The following is a 27,252-nucleotide window of genomic DNA, read 5'->3' on the forward strand; positions in this document are numbered from 1 at the left end:
AAATCACTTTCCAGTTAGTTGGGTAACAAGGAACTGTTCAACACTGCACTGACTCACAGTAGCTGCATGGTTATTCTGTTGAGAGTGCTGGGCACATAGCTGCAGGACACTTAACATGTCAATTAGGTATTCTCTGTCCAAGCAAGCCATATCCTGAGCACTGATGCAGAGCGAACACTGACATTGGACTGCATTTTTGGCTAACTGTTGTTCATGTCACAATGATGTTTGGTAACATCTATGGCAATGTACACATGTCGAGCTTTCAGTGGGGTCACAACTAGTATACTTTCCCCAGTGGGATATATGGATGGCACTGTTAATTTGTATGACACAATTTCAGTGTAATAATACTTTATTAACTGCATACAATACAAGACACGTCTGAATGGCAGCAATGTATAAACCTGACCAAAGTCCACATACATCACACTGTTCAGTCTGCAGTCCCTGGTCAGGTGTTAAATCACTTGGTGTCCCCACAAATTGACTATTCGTATTGACTCTATCAACTAATTTGTTAATTTTTTGATTGTATTGACATGATTCTTTAGGTATCAAAAAATAAATATATAAAATTATGTTAATTTAAGTCTCCAGAAATATTTCTGTTGTTCCAGCAAAGATCTTGTTTTCACTTTCAGTATCTAGTAAGTACTGTGCAGAGTATCTAAGTAATTTGCAGATTATTTACTTAATTTGAGAAAAAAAAAACAATTTTCAGCACTTTAATGAGTCACCTTAGTTAATCTGCACATTACCTAGATAATCTGCAGAATAACTGAATTCTGCACTTTCATGGTAACGTAGCTACAAACAGAACTGCCTTATCAACTGTGTCAATACAGAGACAGCAATTAGTGAATATGATGTTATAGTGACAATGCCTACTAAAGTTAATAAATCAGTCAAGAAGCATAGAATGGTATTTTTGCTTGAAAGAGCAGATAAGCAGATATTAGCATCACATACAATGAAAGGACATCATTTAGTTCCAGTATGATGGATGTAAAAGAATTATGGGTGAAGTTTAAACAGACTGTAAATCCTGCTCTGGAGAAGTATGTGTCTAGTAAATGGACTGAGGACAGAAAAGGCCAACTACAGATTAATAACAAAATCAGGGAAATTCTGAGGCAGCAAAGACTGTTACACTCAGTTAAAGAAAAGAAAAGATAAAAAAAAAAAAAAAAAAAAAAAATGCAAATGAGAACAGGCAAACGTTTGTAGACATTTGTGCACCTGTAGAAATATCAGTGCAAAAGCATACAACAAGCACTACCATCATATCTTACAACATTATGAAAAGAAAAGTTTCAACTCACCATACAGCAGAGATGCTGAGTCACGGATAGGCACAACAAAAGGACTGCCACAAATAAGCTTTCGGCCAACAAGGCCTTTGTCGAAAACAGATGACAGGCAGACACACATACTCACACAAATGCAACTCACACACACATGACTGCAATCTCTGGCAGCTGAAGCCACAATGCAAGCAGCAGCAGCAGTACATGATGAGAGTGGAAACTAGGTAGGGATAATGAGGTGGCTGGGGGGGGGGGGGAGGGGGAGATAGTAGGATAGGGGTGGGGGACATTGGGACATTGAACTGCTGCTGAGGAGTGCACACAGATGGCATGAAGAGAGGGGAGGTCAGGAAGTTAGATGGAGGGCAGGGAAGAGGTTTGGGGGGGGGGGGGGTAGTGGAAAAGGAGAGAAGTAAAAAGACTAGGTGTGATGGTGGAATGAGGGCTGTGTAGTGCTGGAATGGCAAAAGGAAGTGGTTGGATGGGTGAGGATAATGACTAAGTCATTGCTCTCTTCTTGCAAGATTTATATATAGATATATCACAAAGAGGGACTACAAATATAAAAGGAGAAATGAGAAATAAAGAATGAAGAAAAGTACTTAAATGACCAAGAGGAGAATAGGAGATGAAAAGAGATAAAAGTTGAAAAGAAAAAAAGTAGTAAAATTTGTGGTGCAAATGAGACATAGAAACACTGTAGGCTAAGAGTGCATGATTAGTAAAAAAATTAGTTTGTTCTAGAAAGTGCTGCTTCACCTGAAAGACCCTAAAATAACTGTAGGAGTATCAGTGTGCCAAAACACTTGCAAAGTAAAGTAATCACAAAGACACCTTCTACTGTCTCAAAGACTATCATTAGTAATTGGGTACTGTGTGGAAATAATCTGTGTTGGCTGCCAGTATACATTCACTGTAACTTTCCAGCAGGCACCCACATGCATTTACTATATTGCTGTAAGAAGGTGGCAGTGATTGCATATTAGGCTCATATACAACATCTCTATGCCTTTGAAAGAGAACTGACACAAAGCTCTAATTTGGTTTTTCTCTCCTTCGATATTCCCATCATTGTTTCCATTTTAACCAATGGTATTTTGCCTGCATCTTTCTGCAATTCCTACTTGACAGTTTTTTCCTGTATTGCTTTCCTGTATTGCTTTGCTTTTCATTGTGTGTCATATGTCACTCACAATTTATTTGTAATTAAATATTTAGTCTATATTTGTGATGTAATGTGACAGTTGTTCATGTTTAAAATGACATTAAAAAATAATGCTTTAATTAATGCCATAGTTAATTGTATTTGTATTTCAATTGCAGAAGAACCGCTGGAGGAAAAGAGGAATTTCAATTGTCCCTATGAAATACAGATTTGATTATTTAGGTAATTTTCATGCAATTGTATCAGTTTATGCTAGTGATGGAACAGTCTCAGTATCACATGGAGGAATTGAATGTGGACAAGGAATAAATACCAAGGTAACCGATCTTGCCTATTTGTATTCTGTGATGCTGGTTTAAACTTTTCACTTACCAAAAGTCAATAAATAAAGCCATTTATCTATCAAACTACTTTCAGAAAGACTACAAGAATTAACCACTGGTCTCCAAAATGTACACTGTTATTAATACACACACAGCCACTAGTTGGATACTAGCAACTTCTGCAGATAACCTCCACAAAATCAAAAACAGAATACCATTCAAAGTCAATAAGTCAGAAATCACACCAAAACAGAACACATTGTCTCCAGAGGAATAAACCTAATTTATTGGCCTCACTTGGGTCTGTCTCATTCACTAAACATCACCATTCAGCAAGCTAAGCATCTGACACTCAACATGCGGTCCCTTCCTATGCTGCCTGTGTGCCCTCACTAGACTGAACATCCTCCTAAGGCTGAGAATTGGTCAAGCAGAATTCCACACCTGCATGTAAATGCACTTTGAATTCTTGTAAGATTTCTTTATTTGAAAAGTAACATTGTAGATAAAGCCAGATTACTAACTCCTGACTTCCAAAATGTTAACAATTTTAAAATAAAACCTACATGCCAAATGACAATATTGTGCTTCAAACACCTATGAAGATCGCCAGCCAATTCTTGAACACACAAGCTACTCACAATTTTACAATGACGTTTAAACATTCAGACCTTTTGGCCTATTAACCTCAGGAACAGAATCCAAGCTGTCCCAATGGTTATTGCCTGTTCCACCTAATAGCTACTATGTGCAAAGTGCTGATTCATAAAAGGAGTTCTTACTAGTTTATGTCCAACAAGTGCTTGAAAACACCTGAAGCTCACCAGTCCTGAAGGCAGCAAAATAGGCAAATCATCAGACAGTTTAGTGGAAAGACTAACCCAATTATATCAAGTCTTGATGAAGCGACATCCACCAAATAGCACAAACCAGCTCTGGCACCGACAATAGCCAAAGGAATGGGTGTTAGATTAGATTAGATTAGTACTTGTTCCATAGATCATGAATACGACACTTCGTAATGATGTGGAACATGTCAGGTTAATAAAAGGTGTATATACAAGATATTACATTAGACAAAATATTACATGACAATCATTTCTTCTTCTTCTTCTTCTTCTTCTTCTTCTTCTTCTTCTTCTTTTATGTACACTACTATTACTTTTGAATTCGTTCGGATTGTTAATAACAAATTTCATAAATGAATATATATATTGTGAGGCTACAGTGAATATTTCTAGCTCTTTAAATAAGTGTCTGCAGGATGATCTTGGATGAGCTCCAGCAATTATTCTGATTACACACTTTTGTGCAATGAACACTCTTTTACTCAATGTTGAGTTACCCCAGAATATGATGCCATACGAAAGCAGAGAATGAAAATAGGTGTGATAAGCTAATTTACTCAGATGTATATCGCCAAAATTTGCAATGACCCTAATAGCATAAGTAGCTGAACTCAAATGTTTCAGCAGAACCTCAGTGTGTTTTTTCCAGTTCAACCCCTCATCAATGCATACACCTAGAAATTTTGAATATTCTACCTTAGCTACCGATTTCTGACCGAAGTCTATATTTATTAATGGGGTCATTCCATTTATGGTGTGGAACTGTATATACTGTGTTTTGCCAAAGTTTAATGAGAGCCCGTTTGTGAGAACCACTTAATGATTTTCTGAAAAACATCGTTTACAATTTCACCAGTTAATTCTTGTCTGTCGGGTGTGATAGCTATACTTGTATCATCGGCAAAAAGTACCAGCTTTGCGTCTTCGTGAATATAGAATGGCAAGTCATTAATATATACCAAGAACAGCAGAGGACCCAAGACCAAACCTTGCGGCACCCCATTCTTGATTGTTCCCCAGTTTGAGAAATCACCAGTTTTTTGCATATTATGTGAACTGTTTATTTCAACTTTCTGCAGTCTTACAGTTAGGTATGAATTAAACCATTTGAGCACTGTCCCATTCATGCCACAGTACTTGAGCTTATCTAGAAGTATTCCATGATTTACACAATCAAAAGCCTTTGATAGATCACAAAAAATCACAACAGGTGACTTCCGGATACTCAGCGCATTTAATATTTCATTAGTGAAAGTATATATAGCATTTTCCATTGAAAAACCCTTCTGGAAACCAAACTGACATTTTGTTAAAACTTAATTTTTACATAGGTGTGAAACTACTCTACAATACATTACTTTTTCAAGAAGTTTGGATAAGGCAGTCAGAAGAGAGATTGGGCGGTAGTTGTTGACATCAGATGTATCCCCTTTTTTATGCAGTGGTATAACAATGGCATACTTCAGTCTATCTGGGAAAATACCATGCTTCAGAGAGCCATTACATATGTGGCTAAGAATCCCACTTATTTCTTGGGAACTAGCTTTTATTATCCTGCTGGAAATGCCATCAATCCCATGTGAGTTTTTATTCTTGAGAGAGTTTATTATCTTCCTAATTTCAGATGGAGAGGTGGGTGGAATTTCAATTGTATCAAATGGTGTGGGTAAGGCCTCTTCCATTAACTGCCTTGCTTCTTCTAATGAACATTTGGATCCTATTTTCTCTACAACATTTAAAAAACGATCATTCAAAATGTTTTTGACTTCTGGCTTGTTGTTTATCAAGTATCCATTCGCTTTGATCATGATGCCATCATCCTGTACTCTTGGTTGTCCTGTCTCCCTTATAATAATATTCCAAATTGTTTTGATTTTGTTGTCAGAGGTATTAATCTCAGACATGATGCACATGCTTCTGGACTTTTTAATAACCTTTCTTAATGTAGCACAGTAGTTTTTATATTATTTGGCTGTTTCTGGGTCATTACTCTTTCTTGTTGTTAGATAAAGTTCCCTTTTGTGGTTACAAGATATTTTTATTCCTTTAGTAAGCCAAGGTTTTTAGCATAGTTTCTTATAATTAGATTTAACTTCTTTGTTGGGGAAACAGTTTTCAAATTCTCTTACAACTGTATCATGAAATAAGTTATATTTTAAATTAGCATCGGGTTCCTTGTACACCTCATCCCAGTCTAACTGCTGAAGATTTTCTCTGAAATTTCTAATTGTTGAGTCATTAATTGAACGCACAACTTTGGAGGGTAGTTTTGAATTACTGAATGGAGCTATGTCATATACTGTAACCAGCTGAGCATCATGATCAGAAAGCCCATTCTCAACAGGACAAGAATTTATGTTTTTAAACCTATCTTTGTTTATAAAAGTGTTATCTATCAAAGTACTGCTGTCCTTTACTACCCGAGTAGGAAAATTAATGACAGATGTAAAATTGAAAGAACCGAACAAGACTTCCAGGTCATTCTTCCTATTACACTATTTCAGTGAATCAACACTGAAGTCCCCACAAATAATAATCTGCTTTCCCCTATCTGACAGATAGCACAACAAGGCATCCAAGTTTTCCAGGAACAGATGAAAGTTTCCCGAAGGGGACTTATATACTGTTACAATTATAAAAGAGCTCTCCTTCAGTTTAAGTTGACAGGCACATGCTTCTATATGTTGCTCTAGACAAAACTTTTTTGTATCCAAGCTTTCTACACAGTGATAACTTTTGACATATGTGGCAACTCCTCCTCCCACCTTATTCTCTCTACTGTACATTTGCAACCTGGAATTACATGTTACAAATTAAACTCTATTGTATACAATCTGTATATGAAAATAACTGTTCAAATGAGAAACAATATATATAAGAAGCATAGCTGATTCTTGTACATTTACAAATAGTCCTGCAAACACCTTTACGGGAGAAGCTGGTGCCAATGATGCCTCAAGAAACAAGGCATAGAGCTGCTTAGCACGCTTGGAAAAGTTATTGAAAGCTAATAAATCTCAAAGCCAATAGTCGCAACACTACATCACAGGCATAACCTAATGTACCATTTGTGTGTCAACAAGGAAGCACAAAACCAAACATCAAGATCAAACAGATGTGTGCTTCATCTGGAAAATGTAGAATAGTGGATATAGGTAAAATAGGCAAATGTCTACTTACCAAACATGGGATGCCTCTAAATTTTGAAAGCAAGAAACTCTTATGTGAGAAAATAAGCAAAATTACTGCAGAGAAAGATGACATAAACAAAATTATCAATCACAAAAGAGATAAGGAAGCATTTTTCAGTGTAAAATGTAGCAATTTAATCCTTACATACCAGAATTTCAGAATATAATGAATGAAACAGAGCACTTGGGCATATACCAAAATGAATCAAAACCACATTTCTTCACAGTGAGTAAATTAGGTTGTGAGGAAGAGGAAGCATATGGAGGCAGGCTAAGAAATTATGAACTCATAAACTTAAACTATAGGAGGACACACAAGGTAGGCATTTATAGCAGAAATGATATGTGTGTGTAAAAGTCAAATGGACTGATGATCTGAGTAAATAAATGGTACTTGAGCATGCAGCAATAAATTTAAAACTAGGTAACAACAGTCTGACTACAGCAGCTCTGTGTAGATGACAGGGAAGCAGTATTAATGAATTTTTCAACTGTCTGGAGGGTCTGGAGGACCTGCTGGAGAAGACATCAGTGTGTAAAGAATATTTGCTGTTTTTTGGAGACATCAACATAGACTCTTTAAATAAAAGCAATAATTATTTGCATTACATTGACTAACTTCAGTGTTATAGCTATTATTACATAAACTCAGAACCTACAACAATTGCTGTAGAAACACAGATATGCAGTGACCACAATCTGATGAACATAATGAAGGAGAACACAAACATAACCGCTGTAGAAAATGAAACATCTGTCCACAGAGCCCCTACTATGGAAACTGACGTAGGGAATGTAGATATAAGTAAAAATGATATATTTATGTACAAAAGAAAATTTAATTACAATAAAATTAAGAGGACATTAGGCAATGAAAAATGGTAACCAGTTTACAATGCATCAAATATGAATGACAAATGGGAAAATTTCTATAAACTATTTAATAAAACTTTAGATGAAACATGTACTATAGTAAAACAAGTAAACAAAGCTATCAATCACAAAGCTGAGAATTTATCTCTAGAATTTATGTGAAAGACCTTTATGTACTCTTTAGAGATACTAAATTACAATATATTAACAAAATACAACTTGCTCAGAAAAAAGTTCAGAGATTCCTTGACTACCCTTAAAGGTCACAAATATGTTAGTAAAAAAGCCTGGAAAATAATGTATAAAGAATTTGGGAAACAGCACTCTCATGAACACACCAGCACAACATTAAAAGAAAGTGACAATATAACAAATGACCCAAAAGATTTGTGTAAGAAATTCATACAGATTTTTAATGCATTTGGCATAAATGACACATGACTGAGAATCCAACGTAAATGTTACAAAAACTGGCCAGTCTTTTTTCATCCATGGCATTACTGAGAGGGACCTCCTAGCAATCATTTCAAAACTTCAATCTAAAATGTCTTGTGGTTGGGACGACATTTCACTTAAGCTGCTAAAGGAATACAGAGGAGAATTAGTGAAGCCTCTGACACACTTGATAAATATATCTCTCTGTCATGGAGAACTCCATGATCTTTTGAAAATCACTGAAATCCTACCAGTGTATAAGAAGGGAATAAAAACTGATATGAAAAATTATAGGCCAATATCATTACCTTCAGAGCTTGGGAAATTATTAGAGAAAGTAATATTAAATCAATTTGAGGCATACTTCATCAAACATAATGTATTTAACAATCTAGAACATGGTTTTAGAAAAGGAAGATCTACTGTAAAAGTAGTAGCAATTTTTATGCATGAAATATAAAATAAGCTAGATGAAGAAGACAAGGTAATAGACACCTCCCTGGATATGAGTAAAGCTTTTGACACCCTGAATCATACAATTCTGTTGCATAAATCAGAAGCATATGGGATGAGAGGGGAAACCTTACAATTACTTACTCCCTATTTGAAAGACAGGAAACAAGTATGTCAAGCTAATCCCAAGGAAGCGTACTGGGGCCTTTTCTATTTCTTGTGTAGGTTTAATGATTTAACTGAACCCCAAACTGCAAGGCTTTCAACTATGCTGATGAAACATCTTTTGTCAGCTGAGCCATGATTTCCTGTGAAGTTATCTTACTGCACATAAGCTATTCATAAATAAAGAGAAGACAGTGACAATGAAATTCATGCTTTGCTATAATCAGAACATAAGTATAACTCTATTTACACCTCCATTTACACCACCTGAGCTACACAAACAAACAAAAATGTTTGGGTATAATTGTTGATGAACACCTGTAATTGAAAGAACATATAGACAATATTTATAGGAAAATCAGCACAAATGTGTATCTACTGAAAAGTGTCTCAGCCCTCTTCAGCCATGACAGCTTGAGACAAAAATACTTCAGAACAATATATCCACATCTTCAGTACGGTACTGAGATATGGGAAGGAGCACCAGGTGTCTATACAGACAGGCTCTTCAGACCACAAGAAAAGGCAGTAAATTGGTGGCTAAGGATAACAGGAGAAAACCTTGTAGAGAAATCTTAAGAAACTAACCATCTACTCTATGTACATCCTGCAGGCAATATTTTTGTGAAACAAAATCCAGAATATAATGTAACAAACAGTAATGTACATATGTACAATACATGGGGAAGGGAAAAGTTTCACAGAATTGCAAATAAAACAAAACTTCAATCTAAAATGTCTTGTGGTTGGGATGACATTTCACTAAAGCTACACAAACGACTTGTTGAGTCTCTGCCACCTGCCACATTGAGTTCCGCATTGCATCAGGCAGGAGGAGGTAGAACATGATATGAGGAGGTGTGTGTGTGTGTGTGTGTGTGTGTGTGAGAGAGAGAGAGAGAGAGAGAGAGAGAGAGTATTCTGTAGTCCACATACAACAGGAACAATTTTTTATAACAGCCTTCCATCTGACCTCAAGACAGCTAATTAAAACCCTTTAGAGAATAAACTTAAGCATTTATTACTAGTGAAAAGCTGTTATTCAGTAGAAGATTTCAAATTATAATATCACTTTATAAAACAGTGTATATAGCATAAGTTTATTTTTGCAACACAAAAATGATAAATTCTGATCTTCACGCACTGTATCAATGTGTGCATTTATATTTCAAGTTGTAAAGTATCTCTTTAAAACAGTGTATGTAGCATAAATTTGTTTTTGCAACAAGAAAATGATAATTTCTGACTTTCACTACTTATATCAACAAGTGCACTTATGTATGTTAACTAAAGCTCTGTATACGTGAATTAAAATCTATGAAAATGTCTGAAAACTGATTCTTATATAGACAGTGCAAAAACAAGCTGTTTATCAGATTAAATGAGTGACATGGGATAGCAGTATGCACATATATATGTGGTAGTAGTATCATGTATGCATGATTATGGCTGCACAACGAAAATTTTGCAGATCAGTAGGGAATTCAATAATCTGAGATCCACTGTGTCAGGAGTGTATTAAGAATACCAAATTTCATGCACTACTTCTCATCAAGGACAATACAGTGGCCAAAAACCTTCATTTAATGACTGAGAGCAGCAGAGTTTGCATAGAGTTGTCAGTGCTAACAAACAAGCAACACTGCATGAAATAACAGCATACATCAGTGTGGTACATACAGGAAACATATTCATTAGGAGACAGCAGCAACATTTGACATTAATGAGCTATGGCAGCAGATGACCAACACTAGTACCTTTGCTAACAGAATGACATCACCTACAGTGCCTGTCCTGGTCTCATAACCACATCGGTTGGGCCATAGATGACTGGAAAACCATGATTTGGTCAGATGATTCCTGATTTCAGTTGCTAAGAGCTGATGGTAGGATTCAAGTGTGCTGCAGACCTCATGAAGCGATTTAGCTATGATGTCAACAAGGCACTGTACTATCTAGTGGTGGCTCCATAATGGTGTGGTATGGTGTGAACCATCAATGACTGGAAATGTTTATGTTTGGCTACTAGGAGACCATTTGCAGTCATTTATAGATTTCATGTTCCCAAATAACGATGCAATTTTTATGGATGACAATGTGCCATGTCACTGGGCCACAGTTGTTCACAACTGTTTTGAAGAACATTCTAGACAATTCAAGCAAATGATTTGGCCACCCAGATTGCATTGCATTTATAGGACATAACTAAGAAGTCAGTTAATACACAAAATCCTGCCCCAGCAATACTTTTACAATTATGGACAGCTATAGAGGTAGCTTGGTTCAGTATTCCTGTATGGGACTTCCAACGGCTTGTTGAGTCTCTGCCATGTGTGTGTGTGTGTGTGTGTGTGTGTGTGTGTGTGTGTGTGACAGAGAGAGAGAGAGAGAGAGAGAGAGAGAGAGAAAGAGAGAGAGAGAGAGAGAGAGAGAGAGAGAGAGAGACCACCCATAAAAGCTCTATGCTTTATCCAAAGGAGAGAAGTTTTACTGATTTTAGTAGTCATTATTGGTGATATCCCAATGTACTGTGTGGCACATAAAGACAGCACATTAATGCAGCCTCGGCAATTTCAGAACAGCACACAATTTTTGGTCTTCAGTAGTAATTGCTTCCTCTTCTCATATCCATAATGCAAATACACTGTCACCCATGTAGAAACATTTATGAGATAACATAAAAATAACTATTATACTCTCTTAAAAAAATAACTATTATACTCTCTTAAAAGCCAAGTGGATAACTGAAGAATAAAAAGTATACTCTCAGTAAACAAAGTCCTGTATGATCATCAACTTTAGAATCTTTCAAAAAATTAAGAGAAATCTTTTAAATACAGAGATTATTAAAAAAACCACCCTCAACATTTGTAGTATGATTCATTTATGTGAGAGACATTTGGAAATATACAACTGTATGAAATGTGAGCCTTTTCAGTAGTTGATGCCACAACAGTGTGGATGATTACTTCCTGGCAGATTAAAACTGTGCGCTAGACTGGGACTTGAACTCGGGACCTTTGCCTTTCGCAGACAAATGCTCTAACCACTTGCCCACGAAAGGCAAAGGTCCCAAGTTCGAGTCTCAGTCTAGCACACAGTTTTAATATGCCAGGAAGTTTCATATCAGTGCGCACTCTGCAGCAGAGTGAAAATCTCATTCTGGAGTCTGGATGATTGATCAACCTGGCCTTGTAACATCAGTCAAAATGTCTTTGCACTGCTGGTACTGCAAATGGCTGAAAGCAAGGGGAAACTACAACCATTATTTTTTCTGAGGATATGCAGCTCTACTATATGGTTAAATGATGATAGACTCATCATGGGTAAAATATTCCAGACGTAAAATAGTTCACCATCTGGATCTCATATGGCGATTACTGTGGAAATTGTCATCTTCAAGAAAAACTAAACTGATGTTCTACAGATTGGAATTGATAGAGTCCTTAATCAGGTAGGTACATTAGAAAATTTAAAAAAGGAAATGGATAGGTTGAAGATAGTAAATATAGCGGGGATTAGTGAAGTTTGGTGGCTGGATGAACAAGACTTATGGTCAGGTGTGCACAGGTTATAAATCAATGAAAAAGAGGTATCACAGGAGTAAGTTTCATAATGAATAAGATGACAGGAATGTGGGTAAGCTACTGTGAGCAGCATAGTGAATCCAACATTATAGTCGAGATAAATGCAAATCCAACAACCACCACAGTAGTGCAATTTTAAGTGGCAACGAGCTCCACAGATGATTAAGAGGCTGAAAGCATGCAAGGCAAGATAAAAGAAATTATGGAGATAGTCAAGAGAGAGAGAAATTTAATAGTGATGTATGATTGGAATTTGGTAGTACAATGAGAAAGAGAAAGAAAAATAGCAGGGGAATGTGGACTTGGTGAAGGAAATCAAAGAGGTAGCTACCTGGTTCAATTTTGAATTCTGATTTAAGAATCATGGAAGAAAGTTGTCTGAGTGGAAGGTTTCATTATGTAGTGGTATGACAGGGATTACAGAACCAGATTTTAAACTACTAGATATCTCCAGGGGAAAATGTGAACTCTGACCACAGTTTATTTGTTGTGAATTGTATATTAAAACTGAAGAATTTTTACAAATGGGAGGAAATTAAGGAGGTGAGACCTGGATAAGTTGAAAGAACCAGAGGTCATTGAGAGCTTCAAAGGGAACATTAGGCAACAATTAACTGAAACAGTGGAGAAGAATACAGCAGAATATGAATGGTTGGCTTTAAGAAATAAAGGAAAGAAGAGAGCAGAAAATCAGTCAGGTAAAAAGACAAGGCTTAATAGAAATTTTTGGATATCAAAGTAAATATTCAATTTAATGATATAAATAAAATAGAAAGAAACATTCCACATGGGAAAAATATATTAAAAACGAAGATTCCATGACTTACCAAATGGGAAAGTGCTGGTAGATAGACACGTGGATGGATACGTGTGTGTGTGTGCGCGAGTGTATACCTGTCCTTTTTTCCCCCTAAGGTAAGTCTTTCCACTCCCAGGATTGGAAAGACTCCTTACCCTCTCCCTTAAAACCCACATCCTTTCATCTTTCCCTCTCCTTCCCTCTTTCCTGACGAAGCAACTGTGGGTTGCGAAAGCTTGAAATTCTGTGTGTGTCTTTGTGTGTTTTTTATTGTGCCTATCTACTAGCGCTTTCCCGTTTGGTAAGTCATGGAATCTTTGTTTTTAATATAAATATTCAATTTAAATGATAGAATGAGGATACATAAAAATGTAGCAAGTGATGAAGGTGAAAGGGAATACCACAGTCTGAAAAATGAGAGAGAGAAAAATGCTAAGCAAGAATAGATAGAGATCAAATTTAACTTTCTGAAAGCTGGTATAACTAGTGGGAAGATAGAAACCATCTACTAGAAAATTAAAGAGGCCTTTGGGGAAAAGAGAAGCAACTGTATGAGTATCAAGAAGTCATATGGAGAACCAGTAACAAACAAAGAAGAAAAAGCTGGAAGGTTGAAGGAATATATAGAGGCACTATACGACGGAAATAAATTTGAAGGCAATTTCATAGAAAGAGAACCACATGTAGGTGAAGATGAAATGGGAGATATTTGAGGGCAAGAACAATTTGACAGACCACTGAAAGATCTAAGTTGAAACAAGACCCCTGGAATAACTGACATTTGCTCTGAACTTTTGACATCCTTGGGAGAGTCACCCATGAGAAAGCTATTTCACCTTGTGTGCAAGATATAAGAGACAGGGTAAATAATGTCAGACTTCAGGAAGAATATAATAATTCCTGTCTCAAAGAGAGTGGATACTAACATGTCTGAATATTACTGAACAAGATGTTTAACAAGTCATGGCAAAAAATACTGAAATTAATTATTTACGGAAGAATTGAAAGAGTGGTAGAAATCAGCCCCATGGAAGATAACTTTTGATTCTGTTGGAACACTTGAGGCAATACTGACACCTCAATTTAGCATAGAAGATAGGTTAAAGAAAGGCAAATATATGTTTATAGCTTTTGTAAACTTAGAGAAAGCTTTTGGCAATGTCAATTAGAAGACATTTTTTGAAATTCTGAAGGTAGCAAGGTAAAATACTGGGCATGGAAGGTTGTGTACACCATATGCAGAAGCAAGATGGTAGTACAAGACATGAAGGACATGAAAGGGAAGTAATGATTGAGAGCATAGCTGGATGGTGTCATAGTGTACCACTGATGTTATTCAATCTGTACACTGGCCAGACAGTAAAAGAGTCCAAAGAAATATTGGGAGAAGGATTCAAAGTTCAGATACAACAAATTAAAACAGTGAGTTTTGCCAGTTACATTGTAATTCTCAGCAAACAATCTGGAAGTATTTATTTATTTATTTTATCCATCTTTCAGCACTAACATGCAATCGATGTCGTCAGAAGAGTTACAGCTATTTGTACATTATGTTTTACATACCAAAATATTACATAGTAAAAATATAGCAATGTTGTAAACTATTAGCTTACAACAGCCTCTACACCTAGATCCATACATAACAGTAAGCCATAATTTATCAGCATTAACATGCAATCAATGTTGTCAGAATTATTATAGCTATTTGTACATTACGTTTCATATAACAAAAATATTACATGAAAAAAAAGACAGTGTTTTACCCTACTAGCTTATAGCTAGCTGCCTCTACATCCATAACTATACATAACAGTAAGCCTTAGTTTATCAATAAATTAGATCATCTTTACAACTATTCTGAAATTCTTCTACACTGTAGAAAGTATTTTTCTTCATCCACACTTTGGTTTTAGTTTTGAAAATATCCATTGAAACCAATTGAGCCTGTACGGGTAAAGTGTTGAATAATTTTATGCTTATGTATTCATAGCTAGATTGGGTTTTCTTAAGCCTGGTTGTGGGTATATCAATCATATTTGTTTGTCGAGTATTGTGTCGATGAACTGATTTCCTTATAGTGTAGTGGTTTAAGTTTTCTTTTATGTTTAATAGGCAACAATATATGTAAAGAGATGGGACTGTGAGACTTTTTAATTCTCTAAAATAAGGTCTACATGAGGTCTTGCTGTCAGTGATTCCATAAAAACGTCTAATTGCTTTCTTCTGCCAAGTTAAAATTTTTTTGGCTGCTGGAGAGTTACCCCATAAAAGAGTGCCATATTGTAGATGGCAATGAAAGAAGGCATAGTATGACTGAAGCAATAATTCTTGTGTAACACATGTGTGTAGTTTGGCTAGTAGGTAGATAACTCGTGATAGCTTTTGACATACATAATCTGTATGTGTGTCCCAAGTTAATTTTGAGTCAATGTGTATTCCTAGTAGTTTAGCAGATGATAACTCCATGTTACTGTTTGATAAACTGAAGATTATCTCGACAGTCTTTTCATGGTTCATAGATAAGTCATTAGCTTTAAACCAGATATTAGATATTTTGAGACACTCTTCACTTTCCTCCTTCAATATGTTTATATCCTTTCCAGAATTAGCTAATGTTGTGTCATCAGCATAGATGATAGATTTACAGGGTAAGTTATTCGGAAAGTCATTTACAAACAATATAAATAGTAGAGGGCCAAGCACTGAGCCCTGAGGAACACCTCGTTTTATACTTAAAGTGTGTGACTGTTGGTCATTATGCTTTACTATTTGTTTTCTATTGCTGAGGTATGATTCAATTAGTGAGAGTTCCAAGTGTTTGATTCCATAGCAACACAGTTTATCTAATAATAATTTGTGGTTAACTGAGTCAAAAGCCTTACTCAAGTCAATTAGAATGGCTTCAGCAGATAATTCTGAGTCAAATGCGGTTAGTACAAAAGAGATAAGGTTTTCAACTGCTTTGACTGTTGATAAGTTTGACCTGAATCCATACTGAGAATCATTTAACTATATTATTGTCTGATAGGTGTATGCATATTTGCTGCAGTATGCAATGTTCTATTATTTTTGAGAGAATAGGCACAAGTGAAATTGGTCTATAATTATTGATACAGAACTTGTCACCCTTTTTGTATAATGGTATGACAACTGTTTTTTTGAGACATTCTGGAAAGTGTCCACTCGAGAGCATCCAGTTTATCAGTATGCAAAGAGGATATGTTATGAGATCTACAACTTTTTTAATTACATAGTTTGACAGGCCATACACATCTTCAGATCTAGAGTATCCTAATTTAGAGGTTGCTTTAATTATATCAGTTACTTGTACTTCTCTCCATTTACAAGCTGACACCATGTTTGTAACGTTTTGTTGAAAATTTCTGCCAGATATGGCGTGAGAAATAGGTGTATGTGTTGAATTGGAATTCTGGTTGCTGTGGGTTAGAAGGCTAAGATAGGCAGAGTTGACAAAAAAGTGATTGAAATCATCAGCAGTGATGTTAGCAGCATTTGTGTTGTCTTTGTAGTTTATATCCATACCTAGCTCTGCTTTTATTACTTTCCATGCAGCCTTACATTTATTGTGTGATTTTTTAATGAAATCACCATTTGCCTTACACTTGGCTATTTTAATTTCAGATCTATATTTTCTTTTCAGGTTTTTGTAAGTTTCTTTATCTACTGCTCCCTTTTTGACCTTATCGTGACAAGTAATTACCAATAGCCTCAGTTTTTGTAATTGGGGTGAAAACCACTTCTGTAAAGTTGAGTGGCTAGGTTTCCTAACTTTTTTTGTTTTTTGTTTTTTAACCAGTGGACAGCATGTGTGGAAGATTTCAGAAATGATTTTGAGGAATGTGCTGAAGGCTCATCAACATTTCTGGAGGAATGTATAACAGTATTCCAATCTATAGATTTAAGTTCTTGTCTATACTTGCTAATATTTGTATCTGTAGATAGTCTGACACACTGAGTTTGTTCCTCGTCTTCTTTTGGTTTTTTAGTAATTAGTTTCACCCATATACCTCTATGGTCTGACAGGTAATCGACATTAAATAAGCCTAGCTCAAAATCACATTTGTATACATTTGTTATTAGATTGTCAAGACAGGAGGAGTGCCTTGTAGGACTTTCATTAGCACAAAAGAGATTATAGGATCTTAACATGTTTACTAAATTAACATTTCTGGTTGTCATTTTCCTAATGTCTATGTTTAGATCCCCAAAGATTAAAATTTTGTATTTAGTATATTTTTGTATACAGATCACAAGTTTTTCTAAACGTCCTATAAATTGTTCTACATTACTTTCAGGAGTGTGATATAAAGACACAATTATGAGCTGTATACTAGGTATAATAAAAGCAGCTGCTTCAAAAACACCTTTAATGCATAGGTCACTAACTTCAAGAACAGAAAATGTTAAGTCTAGATCATTGCTAATATATATGGATGAACCCCCATAGGATTCACTAGGTCTGCAGAAGTATGTAGCTAATCTGAAACCTGATCGTACATACAGTTTTATATCCTCTTCCTTTAACCAATGTTCGTTTATACATAAAATCATTCTTTTGTTACTTTTTAATAGTATACCAAGCTCATCAGCTTTATTTTTCAGAGACCTGACATTTAAGTGCAGAAATAAGATAGAGTTACTGTCACAGGAGGGGAGGAGTACAGTATTATGGGGCAATGGAGAACATTTAATTGTTTTTTTAGCCCTGGAATCTATGTTAGGTGGCGGTTGGACTTCCTTGGGATAAACCATAAAAAATCTTCATTTCTCTTTGGTAATTTTTTGGGTCTGCTTGAAACACGGTTGGAAGTTCGTTTCACTTTACTGTCCACAAGTTTTATAGGAACATGTTTTCCCAAATCATTTGGTATCACTTCATCATGAGACAAAGATGATACTTTACTTACTGTGACTGGTTTATTCTTTTCTGCTACTCTTGAAGGTGATGGAGGAGGAGCTGGTACTGTTTCTGCTGTTGGTGAAGTTGGTTTAGTTACTGCTGGTGGAGGAGTTGTTTCTGCTATTACTGGTAAAGGAGTTGGTTCTGCTACTGCTGGTGTGGGAGATGGTGCTGCTGCTATTGGAGTTGGTTCTACTGCTGGAGGAGTTGCTTCTGCTGTTGCCGATGGTGTTTCTTCTGCTATTGCTGGTGAAGTAGTTTGTGCTGCTACTGCTGGTGAGGGAGATGGTGTTACTGTTGTAGGAGCTGGTTCTAATGCTGGAGGAGTTACTTCTGCTGTTACTGAACGTGGTTCTTCTGACGCTGCTGTTGATTCTACTTCTGTTAGTATTGCTTCTTTAGGTACTTCTGCTGCATTTTCTGTTACTGTATCTGATTCTGCATTAGTCACTCCTAGAGATACTTTCTGTGATGATGATACAGGTACCACTGATGATGTTGTTGGTAACTATTGCAGTCTCTGAATAATTTCCATTAGCTTTAATGTAACAAGTTGCTTTCCAAGACCATTTAAGTGCAGCCCGTGAGTAGTGTGGAATCTGCGTCCAATGGTATTAATATTAACAACAGAAACATTTCTATATTGTTTGCATATACTGGAAAAAAGTTCATTGGACTAATTTCCTTGTTTACACACGACCAGGACATCAAGTCGTACCTTTGTGGTATATTTACGAGGATAACGTTTGTATGACTTAGTTCAGATAAACACTTGTTTAATTCGCAGCAGGCTTTAGATGTATCATTTTGATAAATGTCATTAGATCCACAAAAGATGACAACAAAATCTTTCGAAGACAGCTTTATTTCATCAGAAATTTCTTTCTGAGAGGGGCGCCCCAGGCTTTACAAAGCTCATCGATTTCACATTTGAAGCTTTATTTATGCGTCAGACAATACCACGGCTGTGGCTATCGCCTAAAATGTAAAGTTTTGGAACATGGTCGGGAGTTTTAGACTGATGTTTTCTTTCGCACTCGCAACAGGTTACACTACTGTTTGTGTTTTTCCCGCACTTTCTACAAACATAAACAACAGAACTGTTATTAACAAAAGTTACAGTATCTTGAGGTAAAACGCTAAGCCTCTTTGCTTCTTGTAGCGACGCTGCCGCGCGCTAATTCAAGCTCGCCGGTGTGTGTGTGTGCTGTGCGCGTGTGTCAGTGCAGTGGTGTGCGGTCGTAATTACTTTACGCGACGTTTGTGTAGTTCCGCGCCCAGCATCTAGAGGCGCTGTGTTTTCTAGCTTTTATATACGTTCTGTTTATTATTATTCCTTGTTTTTTGAGTTAGTGAGTAGTTCCGTGCCTCCTGACTTGTGTGGACGAGTACTGTTTTCTCGGGTCTAGTGAAGCAGGGGATACAACTCTCTTTAGGTGGTGGTGATACAACCCGTCAGCTTTGAACAATGACGTCACAAGTCGCCAGAGAGGATGTATTACAAAGATGAAAGAGCTGAGAAGAATGTTGAGAAACAAAGGAATGCGAGAGAGATAAACTTTATTTCACATATATAAGGGCCAGTAGTATTTTCACGTTAACGATATCGCGTGTTTGTATCTTAGTATTTCTCCGCAAAATACAATGGAAAGAAATGAATGAAATTACTAGCAAAGAATACATCACGTTACATGTATGTCAGTTGTATCTCGGAAGTCTTTGTATTGCTTAAGTGCAGTACGGGATACAAGTTCAGCGTAGTCGATTTCTTAGTTTCAACTAGCATTGCTGTCCTGTTGTTCACTTGAACTATGTATCCCCTGCTTCACTAAACCGCAAATGAAACCCGATACAAATTAAAAGCTCATTCGAAGTGTGTTGCTTAAGTACAGTCCGGAATACGAGTTTGTCGTAAGGCGATTTCTTCGTTTCTACTAGCATTACTGTCCTGTTCTTCACCCGAACGATGTATCCTCCGCTTCAATAAACCCTAAGTGGAACACGGGATACAAAATGTAGATGTGCTGTTTATTTCGTCTCCGCTATTACTAACATAAAGTAGGATCAGTTTATTCTATCTCGTGAGATTTTTTTTTTTTTTAAGCCATAAAACACTTATCAGCTACTGAAGCATCTGTATCTTCTAATGGGTGCGGGAGTTCCGACTCTTGGGGAGGTGGGTGGGTGTGAGTAGGAACTCCCGCACCCATTAGAAGATACAGATGCTTCAGTAGCTGATAAGTGTTTTTTGGCTTTAAAAAAAAAAATCTCACGAGATAGAATAATCTGATCCTAAGATACAGATGCTTCAGTAGCTGATAAGTGTTTTTTGGCTTTTTTTAAAAAAAAATCTCACGAGATAGATTAAACTGATCCTACTTACGAATAGGTGGAAATACACGTACGTTAATATGCAACCTGTTTCATTTTATATGTTTTGATTATTTAACCTTTGTGTTTCACTTGTCTTTTGCTGTTATGTTTTAGTTTAGTTTTTTTATTGATTGCTTAATAAAGTAGGATCAGTTTATTCTATCTCGTGAGATTTTTTTTTAAAAAGCCAAAAAACACTTATCAGCTACTGAAGCATCTGTATCTTAGGATCAGTTTATTCTATCTCGTGAGATTTTTTTTTAAAGCCAAATAACACTTATCAGCTACTGAAGCATCTGTATCTAATATCAAGCGATCGCTTTTATATTCACATTCAATTATTTTAATGATAGCGCTTATTAGAACACAGAACTGCTTTATTATCTATGCCTCGAAGTGAAGACATTACTATCTATGACTAAGGAATGACGTTATTGTTCAAAGCCGACGGGTTGTATCCCCTGCTACACTAGACCCGTTTTCTCTCCTAACTACGGAAGTTTCCGAGGATTAAAGATGCTCTGTATAGGCTGGAAGCAAATTTTATAGCTCCGATCTGTCCATGCATGCCGGGCGTCGTCAGATACGCGCTCGCAATAAAGTTATTGTTGCTCAACTGAAGGTCTTCATTCTTCTGAATCACGTTAAGCAAAGGTCGGACAGCCACCAGTTTAGCTGAACCCGACAAGTGGTGACCCCGACGTGATCCAAGCAGAGACCGACGTGATTAAGAAGAAGCAGCCGTGAGTTACGTAAGTAACGAGCACATAATGACTGAACAGCAGGCCGTCACCAGGATTGCAGTCCGTTTGCCGCCATTCTGGCCCGACAACCCGGTACTCTGGTTCGCGCAGGCAGAGGCAAGTTTTAATTGCGCTGGAATAATGGTCGAAGCAACTAAATTTGCGCTGATTGTGAGCCAACTCGACCAACGTTATGCAGCCGAGGTGCAGGACATAATCACAGCACCGCCCGAGGCTGGTGCTTATGCCAGGCTAAAATCAGAGTTGATTCGACGGGTGGCAGCATCACAAGAGGACCGGATACGTCACGTTCTGACACAGGAAGAAATTGGTGACAGGAAGCCTTCTCAATACCTGCGACATCTACGCAGCAAAGTTGACACCGTTACTGTGCCAGACAGTATGCTCAGAACGCTGTGGAGCAGTAGGTTGCCGTCGCAAATAAAAGCCATAATCGCCTCACAAACGGACATGCCGCTGGATGACGTGGCGCAGCTAGCAGACCGGATTCAGGACGCAATCACACCGTCTCCGGTCAGCGCAGTCGCGGCGTTGGACAACAGTGCAAACAGTACCGCGTCTGTAGCACGAGCCGACCATGATTCTCTCGCTGCCAAGGCTGAGCTTTTGTGCGCCCAGGTCAGTGCGCTGCTGGCACGTGACGACGACAATAATAGAAGAAGCCGATACAGACGGCGGCGTTCGAGAAGCAGATCTTCCGGCGGTACTACCACTCCGCAAGGCGTGGTACCGTTGTGCTGGTACCACCGACGATTCGGTGATCAGGCAAGGAAGTGCACATCGCCAAGCTCGCACCCAAACGCCACCGGCGGTCGACAATAGGCGCAACCGACTGCCAATTATCCTCCAAGCGCCTGTTCGTTACCGATAGGAGTTCTGGCGTAAAGTTTTTAATTGACACTGGGTCGGACCTGAGTATCATACCATGAACAGCCGTACATCGTTGCCGGCCGCCAACTGCCTTCCGTCTGACGGCTGCCAACAATTCTTCCATCGCAACATATGGCACACAGAGGATGGAGCTTAATCTCGGCCTACGTCACGCGTACGAGTGGAATTTTACAGTGGCTGACGTCACGGAGGCGATCATCGGGGCTGATCTCCTCGCGCACTACCACCTGCTGCCGGACGTCGCGAACGCACGCTTGGTAGACAGCGTCACTGGCTTAGCAGTCACAGGTTTCCGTCGCAGCACCGCAACGCACAGTGCCAAGTTGGTCCATGCTACGGAGGGTGAGTACACTGAATTACTGCTTAACTATCCGAACTTGACCAGGCCGCCCGGCGCTCCCAGCTGTATACCACATGACACGGTGCATCACATTCAAACGACTGATGGTCCCCCAGTAGCATGCCGACCTAGGCGTCTCGCTCCGGACCGATTGAAGATAGCGAAGGCAGAATTTGACGCCATGATTCGCGAGGGCATAATGCGGCCATCTAAGAGCCCGTGGTCCTCCGCATTACATCTTGTTCCGAAGAAGGGTGGAGCTTGGCGCCCATGCGGTGACTACCGTGCGCTTAACGCGCGACCAGTGCCGGACAGATATCCCGTTCCGTTACTGAGGGATTATAATCACGCTTTACATGGTGCCACGGCGTTCACAGTTCTGGACTGCGCTAAAGCATATACACAGGATTCCGGTGGCCAATGACGACATTCCGAAGACTGCAATAATAACACCTTTCTGTTTATTTTAAAGCAAATTTATGACTTTCGGTTTACGCAATGCTGCTCAGACCTGGCAAAGGTTTATAGACTCGGTTCTCCAGGGCCTGCCGTTCTGTTTCGCCTACCTGGACGATGTGTTAGTGTTCTCTGCTGACCACGAACAACACCGACAACATCTGCGAGAGATTTTCGAGCGATTGGAGCGTTACGGTGTCGTCTTGAACGTGGACAAGTGTGTTTTTGGGCAGTCAGAGATGACATTTCTTGGCCATAAGATTTCTGCTGAAGGCTCTCTTCCTCTGTCTGAGAAGGTGGACGCTATCTTGCAGCTACCCCGACCAACTACGATCAAAGAATTACGTCGTTTTTTGGGGATGCTCAATTTTTATCGACGGCACCTTCCTCACGCTGCGGAGCTGCAGGAACCTTTGACGGCGGCATTATCAGGCCCTAAAGTAAATAGCAAGTCTCTGATACAGTGGACAGAGGACATGTGTTCTGCGTTCGAGGCAACAAAGAGGAGCATGGCCGACGCGGCGCTTCTCGCACACCCACGGCTCGACGCGCCATTAGCAATTGTCGTAGATGCGAGCCAGACGGCGATCGGTGCCGCGTTACAACAATGGTCCGACAACGCATGGCAGCCACTGGCGTATTAGTCCCACAAGCTTTCGCCTGCACAGAGAAAATGGAGCAAATATGACCGCGAGCTCCTGGCAGTATACCAGGCAGTGCAATATTTTCGCCCCCAAGTGGAAGCGCGAACTTTCACGATATATACAGACCACAAGCCACTCACGTTCGCCTTCCGTCGGAATAGTGTCAACTGCTCTCCCCGTCAATTTCATCAGCTTGAGTTCGTGGCCCAGTTTACTACCGACATTAGACATATTTCTGGGATCGACAACATTGTTGCGGATTGCCTTTTACGGATCAGCAGTGTTTCCAGTACCATAGACTTTCCTGCACTGGCACAGGCACAGAGAGACGACGAAGAACTCCTTGCCTATGTTAAAGACACGGCTTCCGCATTGCAACTGACACTCGTTGATGTTCCGGGGGAAGATACACAGCTATACTGCGACGTTTCTCGCGGCCGACCTCGTCCCTATCTGACGCCGGCTTTTAGAAGACAAGCCTTTGATATAGTACATGGATTGTGCCATCCCGGGGTACGCCCGACATTCCGCCTAGTATCGCAACGTTTCGTGTGGCCAGGCATGCAAAAAGACTGCCGCGAGTGGGTCCGATCTTGTCTTCAGTGCCAACGCTACAAGATTAACCGCCATGTACACGCAGCGATCGGCGATTTTCCGGATACCACCGCCCGCTTTGCCCACGTTCATTTAGATGTAGTCGGACCACTTCCACCTTCGAACGGGCAAAGATATCTGTTTACAATGATCGACCGTTTTACACGTTGGCCGGAGGCAGTGCCGGTGGATAATATCACAGCAGACGCATTAGCTTCCGCTTTTGCAATGACTTGGTTGGCAAGATTAGGATGCCCACTACATATTACCACTGACCGCGGACGGCAATTTGAATCAGACCTGTTCTCACAGCTGGCCAAGTTTTGTGGTTACACCCACCATAAGACCACAAGTTATCACCCAGCAAGCAACGAAATGATCGAACGCTGGCACCGTTGTTTGAAGGCCGCGCTGATGTGCCACGAAGAAACCTGGACAACCGCACTACCAGTGGTCTTGTTAGGCTTACGGACTACTTTCAAACCAGACCTGGGGTCGTCAGCGGCAGAACTGGTTTATGGAGAAACACTGCGCCTTCCTGGGGACTTTGTAGACGCCGATGCCACAGGGACAGTTGCTACTGGCCAGCCGGATTTCTTGCGACGATTGAGGGTCCATGTATCAAAGATTCGCCCTCCGAAAGCCACACGTCATGGCAAGCCGCCCACTTTCGTGCACCAGGACCTGGAACAATGTCGTCACGTCATGCTCCGCACTGAGGGCGTTAAACCGCCTCTACAAGCTCCTTATTCTGGTCCACATGAAGTACTACGGCGCAGTGCCCACACCATGAATATCCTAGTGAACGGCAAAACCACGACTGTTGCATTGAATCGGGTTAAACCTGCATATGTTTCTCCTGACACTCCACTAGCGGCACCTCGTCGTAGGCATCCACCTACCACTGTTCCAGATACTGACGCCACATCTCCGGCGCCGGCTCTTCAACATCAGCCGCCCAATGCAGCACAACATCCGCCTTCTGACATTGTTCCTCCTCCTCCGACGAGGACGACCCTTTCTGGACGTCGGGTGCACTTTCCGGCGCGGTATCTCGACGCCGACGCTCCGCTTCCGCCCGGGGGGGCTGATGTAGCGACGCTGCCGCGCGCTAATTCAAGCTCGCCGGTGTGTGTGTGTGCTGTGCGCGTGTGTCAGTGCAGTGGTTGTTGTTGTTGTAGTCTTCAGTCCTGAGACTGGTTTGATGCAGCTCTCCATGCTACTCTATCCTGTGCAAGCTTCTTCATCTCCCAGTATCTACTGCAACCTACATCCTTCTGAATCTGCTTAGTGTATTCATCTCTTGGTCTCCCTCTACGATTTTTACCCTCCACACTGCCCTCCAATGCTAAATTTGTGATCCCTTGATGCCTCAAAACATGTCCTACCAACCGATCCCTTCTTCTAGTCAAGTTGTGCCACAAACTTCTCTTCTCCCCAATCCTATTCAGTACTTCCTCATTAGTTACGTGATCTACCCACTTTATCTTCAGCATTCTTCTGTAGCACCACATTTCGAAAGCTTCTATTCTCTTCTTGTCCAAACTAGTTATCGTCCATGTTTCACTTCCATACATGGCTACACTCCCTACAAATACTTTCAGAAACGACTTCCTGACACTTAAATCTATACTCGATGTTAACAATTTCCTCTTCTTGAGAAACGCTTTCCTTGCCATTGCCAGTCTACATTTTATATCCTCTCTACTTCGACCATCATTGGTTATTTTACTCCCCAAATAGCAAAACTCCTTTACTACTTTAAGTGTCTCATTTCCTAATCTAATTCCCTCAGCATCACCCGACTTCATTTGACTACATTCCATTATCCTCGTTTTGCTTTTGTTGATGTTCATCTTATATCCTCCTTTCAAGACACTGTCCATTCCGTTCAACTGCTCTTCCAAGTCCTTTGCTGTCTCTGACAGAATTACAATGTCATCGGCGAACCTCAAAGTTTTTATTTCTTCTCCATGAATTTTAATACCTACTCCGAATTTTTCTTTTGTTTCCTTTACTGCTTGCTCAATATACAGATTGAATAACATCGGGGAGAGGCTACAACCCTGTCTTACTCCTTTCCCAACCACTGCTTCCCTTTCATGCCCCTCGACTCTTATAACTGCCATCTGGTTTCTGTACAAACTGTAAATAGCCTTTCGCTCCCTGTATTTTACCCCTGCCACCTTCAGAATTTGAAAGAGAGTATTCCAATTAACATTGTCAAAAGCTTTCTCTAAGTCTACAAATGCTAGAAACGTAGGTTTGCCTTTTCTTAATCTTTCTTCTAAGATAAGTCGTAAGGTCAGTATTGCCTCACGTGTTCCAACATTTCTACGGAATCCAAACTGATCTTCCCCGAGGTCGGCTTCTACTAGTTTTTCAATTCGTCTGTAAAGAATTCGCGTTAGTATTTTGCAGCTGTGACTTATTAAACTGATAGTTCGGTAATTTTCACATCTGTCAACACCTGCTTTCTTTGGGATTGGAATTATTATATTCTTCTTGAAGTCTGAGGGTATTTCTCCTGTCTCATACATCGTGCTCACCAGATGGTAGAGTTTTGTCATGACTGGCTCTCCCGAGGCCATCAGTAGTTCAAATGGAATGTTGTCAACTCCCGGGGCCTTGTTTCGACTCAGGTCATTCAGTGCTCTGTCAAACTCTTCACGCAGTATCTTATCTCCCATTTCGTCTTCATCTACATCCTCTTCCATTTCCATAATATTGTCCTCAAGTACATCGCCCTTGTATAAACCCTCTATATACTCCTTCCACCTTTCTGCCTTCCCTTCTTTGCTTAGAACTGGGTTGCCATCTGAGCTCTTGATATTCATACAAGTGGTTCTCTTCTCTCCAAAGGTCTCTTTAATTTTCCTGTAGGTAGTATCTATCTTACCCCTAGTGAGACAAGCCTCTACATCCTTACATTTGTCCTCTAGCCATCCCTGCTTAGCCATTTTGCACTTCCTGTCGATATCATTTTTGAGACGTTTGTATTCCTTTTTGCCTGCTTCATTTACTGCATTTTTATATTTTCTCCTTTCATCAATTAAATTCAATATTTCTTCTGTTACCCAAGGATTTCTATTAGCCCTCGTCTTTTTACCTACTTGATCC

General features: G+C 39.3%; 1 protein-coding gene across 1 annotated transcript in view; it reads left to right on the plus strand.

Annotated features, from left to right (window-relative positions):
- LOC126101302 (uncharacterized) overlaps positions 1 to 27,252 on the plus strand; it is a 264,331-nt gene that overhangs the window by 215,513 nt on the left and 21,566 nt on the right. The window contains exon 26 of the mRNA XM_049911981.1: positions 2,634 to 2,792. Coding sequence (XP_049767938.1) covers positions 2,634 to 2,792 — 159 coding nt within the window. The remainder of the gene's footprint in view (positions 1 to 2,633; positions 2,793 to 27,252) is intronic.

The sequence above is a fragment of the Schistocerca cancellata genome, chromosome 9 (genome assembly GCF_023864275.1).
Source record: "Schistocerca cancellata isolate TAMUIC-IGC-003103 chromosome 9, iqSchCanc2.1, whole genome shotgun sequence".
In the NCBI taxonomy this organism is placed as follows: Eukaryota; Metazoa; Arthropoda; class Insecta; order Orthoptera; family Acrididae; genus Schistocerca; species Schistocerca cancellata.